Source organism: Uloborus diversus, chromosome 1 (assembly GCF_026930045.1).
Source record: "Uloborus diversus isolate 005 chromosome 1, Udiv.v.3.1, whole genome shotgun sequence".
NCBI classification, from domain to species: Eukaryota; Metazoa; Arthropoda; class Arachnida; order Araneae; family Uloboridae; genus Uloborus; species Uloborus diversus.
In genome coordinates this window covers 244,631,349-244,645,652 of record NC_072731.1, presented here as the reverse complement: position 1 = coordinate 244,645,652, position 14,304 = coordinate 244,631,349, and the positions used below count along the sequence as shown (strand labels likewise).

The 14,304-nt window shown below is 32.1% G+C and overlaps 1 protein-coding gene across 1 annotated transcript; it reads right to left on the bottom strand.

Moving 5' to 3' along the window:
• Nucleotides 1-230: 230 nt before the first annotated feature.
• On the bottom strand, nt 231-4,972 carry LOC129219718 (5-hydroxytryptamine receptor 2A-like). The gene is made up of 2 exons (XM_054854009.1): nt 4,468-4,972; nt 231-1,294 (listed from the first exon to the last, which is right to left on the bottom strand). Exons 1-2 carry the CDS (start codon nt 4,970-4,972, stop codon nt 231-233), a joined length of 1,569 nt encoding a protein of 522 aa, XP_054709984.1.
• Between the last annotated feature and the right edge of the window lie 9,332 nt (nt 4,973-14,304).

Sequence of the window (14,304 nt, the reverse complement as noted above, 5' to 3'; positions counted from 1 at the left end):
CAATACCTACAATCTTCAAGGGTACACCAAATTTTCAAGTGCTCTTATTTTTAGTGCAAAACCAGTTTATGTAAGTTGAATTTTGCATGCCAAACATGGATTCATTAAATACCTGTTGGTAGCAAAATAGTTCGTCAATCCTTTCGATCTATCTAGATTACGTCAAAATACTTGTACAAAAAGAAACATTTATATGTCATACACAGTATGCTCAGGTATCTTTGGCACATCTAGCACAGTGATTCTTGATATGGATCCGGAGGCGAACCTGATTTTGTTGTGTAATTCGCAGACCTAAAAGCCCAAGTTGCAAGGTCATTGGTAGAATGCAAGCTAACATGCCTGCTGAAGTGACATTTGCAAGTTAGGAGTTTCCAAAATGCTTTCTTGAACGTCTTATTGAAAACCGTATAGATAATGGGATTGATAGTCGAGGATACATATCCTAGCCACAGAAACGTAGTTGCTAGATACGGATGAAAATACTCTTGATCCATGAAAGCGAGTAACACGTTCAGTAAAAAGAAAGGAGTCCAACATATGACGAACGAAAAGAAAACGATGCCCAACACTTTCGTCGCCTTCTGCTCATTCGCAACTTGGTTAGTTCCAAGAGTTCGAACCATTCCAGGCACCAGTTGCTGTTGCTGCTGAGTTGATGACCTGTGGTGAGGATCGTGACCGCTTTGTCGGCCGATCCGAATTCTGACGAATCCTTGGCTCTGTGGAGTTAGCAAGTCTCTGTTTTCCTGACACATAGCTTCCGTCTGACACTGGCTGCACTGCTGACACGAAGATTGCTGGAGATGGCCGTTGCGCGTAGCACCATTGCTGCCTTCTGGGGATCCAGGAGATGATCGTCTGCCTCTTCGAATGAATGGAACACGTCTCGTTGGCTTTTCAGCAAGAAACTTTGCCTTTCTTTGAAGTAACCGAACAGTTAGAACGTATGTAAACACCATAATGAGCATGGGCACATAAAAGGCAAACATAGAACCAAAAATGAAGAAAAACTTATTGTTAATAGCACATACGTTTGGTGTTGGCTGAATATTCGTCGGGTCTATCATTGCCAGTACTGTTATGGGACTTGTTATCACCATGGACACAAGCCACACTAAAACTATTTTCATCATGACAATTTTTTTGGAACTTGACCGTGTTTTCAGCGGATTACGGATGCCCAAGTAACGGCCAAGCGAGATAAAGCACATATGCATAATTGACGAGGAACAGCTAAGCACATCACATGACACCCAAATACTGCATATATGCCAGTCAAAAGGCCAATATCCTGAAAAAGAAAATTGCATAATTTAGTTTAAAAATAGTACTTGTTTACTTCGGTATTCCCCCAGTTTTTCCAACACAAAATCCCCCCCCCCTCTCTGTTTTTCAGTTTCAAGCATCCCTTTTAATATATTAAAGAGTTTTGAAATGGCAACGAAACTGGGGGTAAACCGTTTAATTCGACATTATTTGATTATCAGATAAATGCTTATCAAACAAATGACTGAGCTTTTTTTTTAACGCGAACTTGAAACTTTTTATAACTGAAGTATTACATAGAAATAATACGTATTGAATCAGAAAAATCTATTATTCCAAAGGGACTTGACCATTATTCATGGGTTTTTCATTTTCGCCAAAATCATGAAACATTTCCCTCTAGAGAGAAGAGAACGGCGGTTAACTTTTCTATTCAGAAGGAATAAATGTATCTTTTGGGATCAGGGTGAATTGTTGGCTTTGAAGCATGAATTGAATACAAATTCAATAAACTATTTTTATAACTAGTACTTAATGCAAAAGATCGCGAACATTGTTTGCTTTGTCATCAAGTTATCACCCAATGCAAAATCATAACCTCTTAAGAATACCTTCAATAAAGCAGTTTACAATTCAAAAAAATAAAAAGATGTAATATTTGAAGAAATTTTACAACCTTCAATTTTTTTCCAGTAATTACTAATTTTAACTTTTCGTGTGATAATCGTACTAAATGCTGATACTTTGCCCCATTTAGTGATTGAATGTAAGATAATTTTATGGAACTCTTTTCTTCTTTTGTTTTTTCGTAAGTTTCATATTTTGTTTTCAGAAGTTTTGTATTTGCTAATTAATTATAAAAGAATAAATAAATCGATAATAAAACATACATTCTAACTATTTTGCAGTTTCTCAGAACAAGAAAAATATCTGTATTTCTACTTCAAACTTCTTTTTTTTTTTTAACTGTGTTATGTCGTTGTGTTCGGGAATGGTAGAATTACTTTTGATTTAACATCACGAAGAATTAAAAAATGTTTTTAAAAAGGCAAAATGAAAACTCCTTGCTTGTTGTTGCACTACTACCGTGCTGAGTGTAGTAAGCAATTAAACTGAATCTGAATCAAGTTTTAAAGATATTTTTAAGAATACCATATATCCGTATGTTCGACAAAAAAAAAAAAAAAAAAAAAAAAACAGTTTTACCAGTTTTCTCTCAACCAGTTGTTACTCACTTATAGTTTAAAGTCATATGATATTAAAAAAACACTACTAAAAGCTTATTTCAATGAATATATAGTCAATAAAACTTTTGATGAGTAGGAGTTTCATACATTACTTTCAATAGGAGAATATAATTGCGATTTATTTCGTTTCCCTTTTCCTTCAGTGAGTTCCTAAGTAAGTTCCTCACAAGTTTAAAAAGAAAGAAAAATTCTGAATAATAGTATTTTTTGAACGTAATATCAATATTGCGTGATTAAACCTCTTTAGCTCTTATTTTCGTTAGTTTTTCAGAGAAAATCCTGACTGATAAAAAAAAACATCTATTTTATTGTTTTATAACTATATACACCGCGAATATATTCTTCGAAACGTTTTCAAATTTTGAAAAATATTCAAACTCCCCCAAAATGCGGAAGTTTCATTTGATAACTAAGCAGAATTCTTTTCACGAAAACTATACTTAAAAACCCATTTACATTTAGTTTCATCAAAATATTAATTTCAAAGAAAATGCTTACATAATTTTATTTTATTAAATTCTTATTACTACACTAACTAAAATGAGCACGCTCAAGTTTTGGCAGAGCGAAATTCAAAAAAAAAAAAAAAAAGAAAGAAAAAAGAATTTGTGTGTAAAATATATTCACTTTTAATGCATTAACTGTCAAACGGTTTTTTCCATTTTTATTAAGAAGTGCATTTATTAGTTTTCATATGAAGGAATAATTTACAACAAAAGTATGGTAGACCTATCAGTGAATTTGTAGTTTGTTATAAGAAATAAGATTTCAAAAAGGATTTTTTTTTTTTTTTTTTTGATTAAATTAGCAACAGTAACGGCCTTTTATATAATATCAAGAGGGAAATGGATAGAAAATGTTGTGTTTGTCCAATGATCGGGGGTATTCATTCGCTACGTTTATGCTTATTTTTTCCTTTGAACTTCTCAAAAAACTTAAAGAAGAGTCAAAAAACTGTTTCAGTTTTTCTTAATTCATATTGCAGATATTAATAAAAATGTTCCTAATGAGGTGTGCCAAACAACAATTTTTAACAACGTTACAAAGTTTTGGAAAGGAGATCATGTTTGAGTGTTCATTCACTGTTCAGATTACTCATAACAATCAGGGGCGTGCACGGGGGGAAGGGGGAGAAGGGACATTTGTTGGCATAGGCCCGAGCCTAAAAAAAAAACCCAAGATTTTTAAAATGAGGGATGAAATATGTGTCAAGATGTAGGGGTACACAATATGGGGGGGGGGGGTAAAAATCATTTGTGACGGGCCCCAAAATTTCTGTGCACACCCCTGATAACAATGTACTTAAAGGGCCATTTCCACCAGCACGTGCGGGACAAAAATACGCTTAAATTTCATTAACATTTCGTCATATCTCTTAATATTTTTATGAAACAGGGGTAAGCAATTTTTTAATTCTTTACATTTGATATTCCTGACACAATTATATTTTATTAAAGAATTTTGTAATTAAAAAAAAAAAAGCTATTCACACGCGTCACGTGCGGGACATCCAAAGTCAAACTCTGGTAGCTTGCTTATGAATAAGCTAATATTTTTGCTCTAATAATACAGCAATGACGAAACAAATTGCAGATTTTGAAATCTATGGTTCCAACGTAAAAGAAATATATCTCATTAGTTTCGAAATAATTATTTAAACCATTGAAAAAAAATATGCATATGCCCATTCCATTGAAGATGGTCATTTTATCCCGCACATGACAGTTCCTATATTTCATAAAAAAGGAATAAATTTTGCAGAAAGTTTTTAGCTTAAGAAGTCACACATGTGTTTGTGATTTCTTAAGCAACAAAATTTTGTTTATCATCCTTTTAAATTGTTATTTTTTTTAGGAAATGTATGAAGCGTCACGTGCGGGACAACATTACCGTTTTCCGTGGAATGGCCCTAAAACATAACAACGTTTGTTCAGAAATACACCATAATTACCTAAAAATCCTTCAAGTATTCCAAAAGGCATCACGGCAACGCACACAAGAAGGTCAGCTACTGCCAACGACAATAAAAAATAATTCGTTACATTTTGCAATCGTCTCTCCAGACATATGGCTAAACACACTAACAAGTTGCCCAGCCCGCCAGCTACCACAAGCAAACAAAGTAAAAGAAATAGCCAGTTTCTTTCGTCTTGGATATTGTCCTCCTCAAAATCGAATGACACTGTGCCATTCGAATATGAGCAACCAACGAGTGAACAGGTGACGTTGACCACTTGTTCCTCCACAAATTCTGCTGTGATGTTGATATCCACTGCGTTGTCATCTTTATCATAGATGGTAGCATCGATCATAGACTCGTTGTCGATGGCATAGATGTTGAAAATGTGCGGGGACACTTTGCTCTGCTTGAAGTCGCTTGGCCTGGATAATAGCGAAAGTTTTTCAATTACTGTTGGAAAATTTTGAAGGGTGTTGACATTCAGAAAATTTTCCATGGATTTGTCGTTATAATAAGCAGAAAGTGTTGTTTTTGCATTGCATCGCTTGAGCTTCAGAAAACAGCTGATGCGTTCCTGTCAACCAATTCCTCTCTGATACTTTTGTTATGTGAGGTGAGGATCTAAAAAACAGATGAAAGTACGTGTTAAGTTTTTCTTATAGTTTAACTGATAACACATAGCATCAAAAGAGATACCACAAATACGCTTATCAGAAAGAAAAACATTTATGCTCATTTTATCATGTGCTAATACCAGTAAATGACTCCTTGGTTTCAAAATTAAATAGCTCAAAAACAAAGGACGATATTGGAATAAAATAAACGGTATGTTTATATAGTGAAATCCATTAAAATCATATACAGGATCTTGAAAATTAGTTTAAAAAATTGCCAACAGGTGGCGCTGCACGCTGCACTTGCATTAGAAGTCTCCATAAATAGTGCTGCGAAGAGGTTGGACGATAATTTCTAGCGTATATGTAAGCATATCTGAGAGGCTAAACTACTGCTGAAACAACTAATCTTTTCGCAGCACTATTTACGCAGACTTCTTTCGCAAATGGGTCATCCCATGCGAAATGAGCAAATCAGCTGTGGCTGACATGTCAAAGATTTCAATGAAAATTTTTATTTAGGTAAACCATGCATATATATGAGGAAATGCAAGTTATGGAAGTTTAAAAACTGTTTGTTGCTTTGTTATTGAAATTAGAAGTTGATGCTTACGCTAAGCCTAAATTTTCAGAGTTCATTGCTTCCAGTTTGTGATTCAATAACTCCATAAGTTATAAACGTACACTTAAAAAAATAAATATTTTTGCATTCTATAAACAAATCTCTATTGGGAAAGAGCAAAGTAAAATGTATTCGGATCTTTTTTTGAATCTGAGATATTAACAAATATTGAAATTTTGCTAATTTACTTCAGATTTCAAATCAGTCTTCTAGCTCTTTTAATGAAAAAATAACAGTAAAAATGATTCAGATTGAAAAACTATACATAACTAACTATCTGCTCTAATTTAGTAATTGTTTATGAATTTCTTGATGACGAAATCGTACTTTAAAAAATCGAAAATTTCATTTTTTCCTCTATTTTTTGAGGATGAGAGAATGCTCTAAATTTACTCAAGTTTTTTTACGCTACATATTGAAGTGTCTTTTAGATGCTACTAAATTTTAATTATTGGTATCAGCGTATTTTTGTTACTAGAGTAACTTGAACTAAGGCAAAATTTCATTAGTTAGTTCTTTTTATTGCAAGTTTAGCAAAACTAACCATTTCTTTCGTGTTTGATTTTCTCAAAAGCATGTTTATGAAGTACTTGCTAAAGTGTACATTTTTTAAAAATCGAAATAAATGTTAGATATGCTTGCTTTTGCAGCATTGAGTCGTTTATCTAGTTTTTTTAATTCTCGTAATTTTAGATAAATGTCAATCCATACAGGTTCCATACAGTATAAACTACTCATTTTCTCTCATGTTCAAATATTTCTAAGTTATAAAATTAAAATAATTATTTTGAAAGATACAATATGTTTTTTCAGTATAATGTATTATATAGGGCACAATATACGTAATTTAAGACGGTGCAATGAAGTTTTCACACTTTTTGTTTCTGTTTTAGTGTGTGAATTGACTGGCAAAATTGCTCAATTTCAAAGACCTGTATCTTTTTTACAAACCAAATACAAAAAACAATATGTATAACATGTATAGTACTTGAGTGGAATATTCCATTGGCCAAGAAATTTTATTTTTAATTCCATCCCCTTTTGGTTTACAGGGGTCTAAAAATGTCATTTTTGTCATTTTTCCGATTTTTGAGGGGCTGTAATCAATAAAGGGTGCACAAACACACAGCAACAGTTACATATTCTTTTTAGCATGGTTCCAGTGATTAGTTTTTGCCGTATCTCATTTTGTGTTCCTTTGAAATGAGTAAAATTTTTATATTCGACTCTGAATTTTAACATGTTGCCGTTATTTTAATTATTAACTTACAGCTACGTAACTCAGCATGTAAGACAATCAATTTATGCACTTTAACTTCAAAGCGTTAAATTAACTGTCATAAATATAATTCAAATAGATTTTGGCCAAAATGCAAAGATCTAAGTGTCCCATTTTTGAATACGAAACTCACTTTTGATGACCTCTAAAAAAATCAAAGGTCCAGTTGAGAGAAAAAATAAAAGTGGTTTTGAACATCTTTCACATCCAGCTTTTAGAGATATAAATTTCAAAAAAATTGAAAATGGTCGAGCGCACCCATCCGTCGAACCTGTATGGATTGACACATAGAATACAAAGAAAATGCTATTTTTCTGAATTTTATTTTACGTTTGGAAATCAAAAACCAATTTCGAGTTTCTTCAAGCAAATAGTAGAAACACAGCTCTATATTCTTGTAAATTTTTAAAGTTGTCTGAATTTTCCCTCATTTGAATTTTTGTGTCTATGTGAAGGGAAAAATCATCATTTTACAAAATGTCACTAAGTTTAAAACTGATTTTGGAGACAAAGGAGTTAAAATACAACTTCAAAAGTAAGGTATTTCTTTTATGATACTTAGCACATTATTGGGTATTAATTTCATCAAAGCTAATGCATTCCTTAAAGATTGAGATTGAAAAATAAAATGCTTAATTATGAGAAAATTGAAATATTTTCAGTTTTTGAAACTCGGTTAAAAGTCAACTATATTAACTTTGAAAATTTTAATGAAATCAGATTAATTATCCTACTCCATAGATTGCAACAACATTTAACTTTTATGTTTTCATTAAATAGTTAATAAGATACAAGCCTTCAAAAATGCAACATTTAGCATTTATGAGAATGCTGTTCAATTCGACCAATTTTCACTCGCATGTAACTTTTCAAAAAAAAAAAAATAAGCAAAAATATTTTAGACATTTTTATATAGGCATAAAAGGAACCTGTATACCAAATTTCATGAAAATCTGTTTCCATGCGGACACCACTTTTTTGCGAATTTTGCTCATTTCGTTTGGAATGACCCAAATATAACGTGCAGCACCAACTGTTGGCAATTTTTTAAACTAACTTTGAAGTTCCTGTATATGATTTTTATGGGTTTCACAATAAACATACAGTTTATTTTATTCCAATTCCCTTTGTGTTCGAGAAAATTAATTTGAAACCAGGGTGTCATTTGCTGGACACCCTGTATTTACGTTGAGAATTCACCTATCTGTAATATGCGTTGCTGTATACTAATTTGATATTGTTTTCAATTGTAAAGGAAAAAAATAATTCGTAAAAGAAAACCAATTAATAAAACCTCCGATAAGTCAACCGTTATACATTTAAACAATAAAGGGCTAAAATGCATTTCTTTTACCATGGAGAAATATTTCTGCGACTTTGTGGCGCATGTTTGAGCCACCCTTCGATTCCGTGGTAGTTTCCCTTGGAATCGTGGTTTCGTGGACAAATTGCTTTTGCGTTATTGCTTCACTTCATCAAAAACCGTGCGCTATTTAAAATAGCCTCCCTGAGGACTGTTTATTTTCTAATCAAATTCCTGTGTTAACCTTCAAATGAGCAACTAAGGTTTCCTGTTTCACCGAACGAAATTGTTTAAGGTTTAGCGAACTATCCTTCTTTTACAATACACCCAAACCTGTTATTATGCGGTCTTTTTCTTTTTCTTTACATTTTTTTTTGTGCGATTTTTTTTTTTTTTTTTTTTTGTGCGGCACATTAAAATTTCAATCAGATTGGAATTCAATTGACGAATTTTTTTAAACGAGTGCGAGATAGTATCTTCTAAATGACGTATAGGCACCCCAATGGGAAGTCAGTGACCTCCCAAAAATTGTCTTATTGGGAAAATTTTGTCCGACTACTCGGCAAAAATTATCACTTGGTTTATTTTGATTTCGTTTAAATATTTAGAGTTTTTGGGTTATTCTCTATGTGAGACTTTTTTTATGCGGTTCCTATCCACCACAAAATTTTCTTCTTTTTTTTAAACTGTGTTGCGAAAATAACTTTTTAAAGTTACTCGGGAAGTTTCCAACATTTTTTTTATGCGGTCCCTATACACAGCATAAAAACAGGTTTGGGTGTATTTACGGGATGAAATTTTAGCATTTCTGCAAATATCTGCAAATCTTTTCCGACACTATAATAAAACTATGCATTAGTTTAAATTTATATCTCGTTTGAATTGCTGTGAACTTGCACCGCAAAGTCACTAAAATAATTCAGTAAATTCATATGTATACACATCTTGATTTCCAATTTTTCTCTTATATTTTTAAACCAAATGAGACTTTAAGAAAGAACATATTATTTGTGAATCCAATTTTAATGATTTACCACTTACGTGGAAAGAAACTACTCTTAAAACTGATATATTATTGTTCGTAATCGTACAAAAATTTTAATTAATTTGGTGATTTGAAAATGTTTCTAAATAATATAAAGATTATTTCAAGTGTTTCAATTTTTACCGATTTAAAACTAATTATTTATTTCATTCATTTTGAACTTTTTGTGGCTTTTGTGAAAAACTGCTTACTTTCTTGGAGACTTTAATCCTTTTGCATCCTGTGAATTATGTCATTATTTTGAAAATGGTACGACATTTATTTTTTGCTAGTCTATATATATTTATTTTAATATTTATTTCAGTACATATATGTATATTTAGAATGTATTTTTTTTTTCTAGAACTGATTTTAGTTCATTGTTAGTTACGCATTTTTTGGGGAAGAGTCCAATTAAAAGTAAATAAGACCTATAAGCCCTTAGTTTTTCATTTGCATTTAAATTTAAAAAGTTTTTATTAAGTTTCTGTTAAAGCATATACATTATTACAAAAATCACATTTTTAAAATGAAAAATTGAAAAATAAAGTCAAGTAAGAAAAACGACTGTTATTTTTTTTTCTGCAGCGTTTTTGTAAATTCGCAAGTACAGTTTTCATTACAACTATATTTATCTTCAAATTTTATATTCATAATATACTGATTTGTGGAAATTTTTAAAATGAAAAAAAATCTCTTTTTTTTATTTTTTTGTAAATCCTCATCTTTTTAAACTCTGACGTTCCAATTCGTTTTTCTAAGGTTGGCAGGAACGTGCGTGTAATGTAGAGGTAAAATACAGGGAATTGCAGCACAAACTTTTATTGCATTAGCAGCATTGGAACTTATAAATAAAAAGACAATTAATTTCATTTTCAATACTTAAAATATTATTACATACATATTGAAACGAAATTACATACATTTCAAGCGACTGAGCAGTTTTCTGAGCTTCATTATTTTTAAATATTAATTTAAACTAAATTATAACAAGTTCCGTTTACAAATTAAATCTAACACCATGAAAGAATTGTGATTGAAAAATAACAGAAAAAAGGAGAAAAAATAAATAAATTTAACAAAAAAAAAAAAAAAACTCAAAAACTTAGTAGGAAAAAAGCGTACACACTTTTTTTTTGCATCGTAGGGAGGCTCCTTGAAACCCTATAATACGTGTATGGATTTTTGCCGCAAAATTTGTAGTTTTTTATGTTGTTTTATTTATTTTTTCATAACAAGATTTTTAGAGAAAATAAACTATACTTTTTCGTAAACTATTGTAAAATGAAATGTAGCATTTCTAAGATATTTTTTTTTTGTTAAATCATCATTCACATTGAATTTGTAAGCAGAAGAAAAAAAAAAGACTTCCAACCTAAAGTATCGAAAGTAGCATTCGTTTGGCAAATAAAAGTTTATTAGGGCCATTCAAGATAAAGGAACATAAAAGTCACTCAAGTTGAAATTTGGTATATTTTCTGTAGGACTGAATGTATATAGGCTTTTCTTCGATCAAAGTTGTAAAAAACAGTATTCCACTTTTCAGCAATTGTATTTCGTATCATACTGGGTAAATATTCGTTGTTTGAAATAACTGGAATACAGAGCGGGGACATTTCAAAAATTCTGTGTGATTCCGATGCATTAGTGTAGTGTTATTTCAAACTTTGTTTTGACCTTATAAAATTTTTATGGTTTTTATTATAAATGCTTTTTTTTCTCTAAAAGAAAAAAGAACTCAGTAATGGTACGAGTAAAACAGAACCGATTCAAATAACTGCAAGACGTGAACTTTATGTAGTAAAAGTAATTAATATTAAAATTCAAGTAAAATCAAAGACTGATCAATTTCTTCGATTGTTTGTAAATCCGTGTTTGCAGTTTTCGTTACAACTATTTTCATCACTAAATTGAGTAGGCATAAATTCGTCGTGATGATGCTTAATTATTTTCAACTAAAAAGTTCAGTTTCTGAATGGAAAATATTTTCATAACTTTTCTACTCAATCTATTAAAAATTTTTTTTTCGCGTTTTGCTAACGAAAATCACAGCAATATAAATGGTTATTTATAGTTGATACCGACAGCCTTGTCTAGTGGTAAGAAAAGTTTGACTGCATTAGGGAGGTCTCGATTTCAAACTCCGGTTCGAGCATGAATGTACTTTCTCCCTCCAGCCCTTTGTCCTTTCTTTTTGTGAATGTGTTGTTTTGCTCTGAAGGGTTGCCTACCCTATAAACGGGTCCTTATGGCACGTGTGTGTTAAATTATTCAGCAGAAATTGGCAATATTTTCACATAAAAACAGTTTTATTTTGACTAAAATTAAAAAGGGGGCCGACAGAGTGGTGTAGTGGTTAGACGCTGGTCTCTTACGCCCAAAGGCGCGGGTTTTGTCCTGGCTCTCGTTGGTGAATTTTCAAGATGCAGAAAATCAACAGCGTCCATATGGTATGATTATGCGGCATGTAAAAGATCCCTCGAGTACTCGTTTGGCATGAAGTACAGTGAAACCTGTGTAAGTTGACCACTCGCGGTGCAGTATTTTGGCGGTCAACTTATAAAGGGCGGTAATAATTTTTTTTTTGTCATTTCTTGCACCATGTATTCATTTTTTGAGGAATTCACCCTTACTCTTGCTGTTCAACTCACTTTCATTGTTTAACATTACTGAAAGTTAAACAATAATTAAAAATACTATTCAAATAATTTTGTTAGTTTTTCCTTGTTTTTAACTATATAAGACACTTTAGTTTTAGAAATTCCATATATGCCAGCTAATATTCTCTGGCTTTTTCCGTTTTCAGTTAATTTTAATATTTCATACTTTTTATTAATCTCAAGTTCAGCTAACTTTCTTTTTGAAACCTTTTTATGTAAAACTTATAGCACAAAGAGCAACAAGCTCGACTCTCCCAGTTCATAAAGGCAAAATCAAAATGCCCTATCTCTTAATCCCTTGCACCAGAAACATGTAACTTTACTCATTAGCAAGCCCAGATCTGCGGACCCGCAGTGCGAGAGGCCCGCGTCCTAAAGCGTGCTAACGGCCCTAGAAATTGAAGAAAAAAATGGAAAAAAAAATCTAGCATTAAGGCTTATTCACTTTACTAATAGACACTGCTGGCCACTAGGGAGGGGCGCTACATATTTTGTTGCAGGAGAATCAAAATGTATAGATCAGGCCTGCTCTTTTTAGCACAATTCCTGTGTCACAACATATTGCAACGGAAAGGAAAGACTTTGAACTTTTCTACTGAAATCTATTTTTATTGAACAGAGTACAAAAAGCTATATCTCAAATAGAACAACAAATGAAAAACAAGTTTGTAGAATAAAGAGCAGCATTAAGCTTTATGCTGCTGTTTAGTTAGTATAAAATGCTGTTCTGTCATCAAAGCATTAAAAACATTCTTAGAAAGCTATGAAAAAAAAATAATAATTTTAAAAAATAACTAATAAAATAAAATAATTTGCTGAAGAAAGTTAAAAAAAATAAACTAAGTGGTCAACTTACAAAGGGTTTTTTACAATACTCCAAACCAAATTTGGCGAACATTAGTGGTCAAGATAGACAGGTGGTCAAGATAGAGAGGTGGTCAACTTACAGAGGTTTTCCTACATTATATGAGATAGGACTAATTCCGTTCCCGACAAAAGCGGTCAACATAGACAGGTGGTCAACTTACAAGGGTGGTCAACTTTACAGGTTTTACTGTACCTCTTGGCAAAATTAAATTCCTAGTGCTGGTTTGCATCAAATAGAGCCCAGGTGCCTCCATCTAGTGGGGAAACTGGGCGTCGAAATTCTCATGGCAATGGCATGCCACCGAAAGTGGTGCCACGTGAAAGAGTGGTTGCTATGCCAGGGAATCACACTAGGTCTGCAAAAGGCATTTGCCTCTACCGCAGCCCCATTGAAAAATTAAAAAGAGCAAATAAACAGCATATTCAAAATATAACGTAAAAACGACTCACGGCAAATCAAAAACATGGGATAGACTGTTACGCTAAGTTTAGAAGAATGCAGCATGTACAAAACTTGAAGAGTGTTGACAAACTGAAATTCTGATTAAAACATTATTAAGTAAAATTATGTCAATGAAGCTTATTGTTTTAAAGTAAGTTAAATTCTTAAATTTAACAGTGTGTACTGTGGAAGTCGGACTTCACACTACATTACGGCGCAGTTGGAAAGTGAAGCGGCGCACTAATTTCATTCTAGGCTGGCACAACACAGTAATAAATCAGTGTTCAAGACTTGAAGGCAGCTATTCGTAAGAAAAACCGATTAGCATTAATTCAGATTTGAAAAATGTAAATTTTATATAAAAACATATACCAAACTATTTGTTTAAATACGATGCTTAATATTAGTTGCACAAATGATTTACTAAAATATCAATCATTTTCTAAGTTCGAAGAACTAGCTTATAGTTTATTAAAACATTAAGCTTTCTTGATCATTTCTGTCTCTCTTTTTCTCCTTAGAATCTACGTTTAGAGACCAAGAAAAATATTTTGACGAGTTAAACTCCTACATTAGATTGTCATGGCGAAACCAGAATGAATAATTATCTGCAGAAACAACGAGGTTCTTCTGACAACTTTCGTCAATTAACATCACAGAAGAAGATGGCTTTGAATCTAACGACGCGGTCGAAAACGTCATCTTGAAAGCCAGGCTTTTCGAAAATCACTGGTCAATTGAATGTTCGATTTCGCATATTTACGAGATAATTATAGTCGTTTACTGTGAGAAGAAAACATTACGTTTGTTGAGCGAAACTGGGAAACAATGCAGCTAAGATAAACAAACAGATATTTTATTTTAGTATGTACTAAAACCTCAACTTTGTACCTCAGGGACAGACAAACATAAGTTCAAAATGGGGGTTTTCAAGTTATTACTGCATCGAACGTATAATCTTATTCCGCATGGAGCATAACAACGTAGATCTTTCAAATAAATTCCTTCATAATTTTT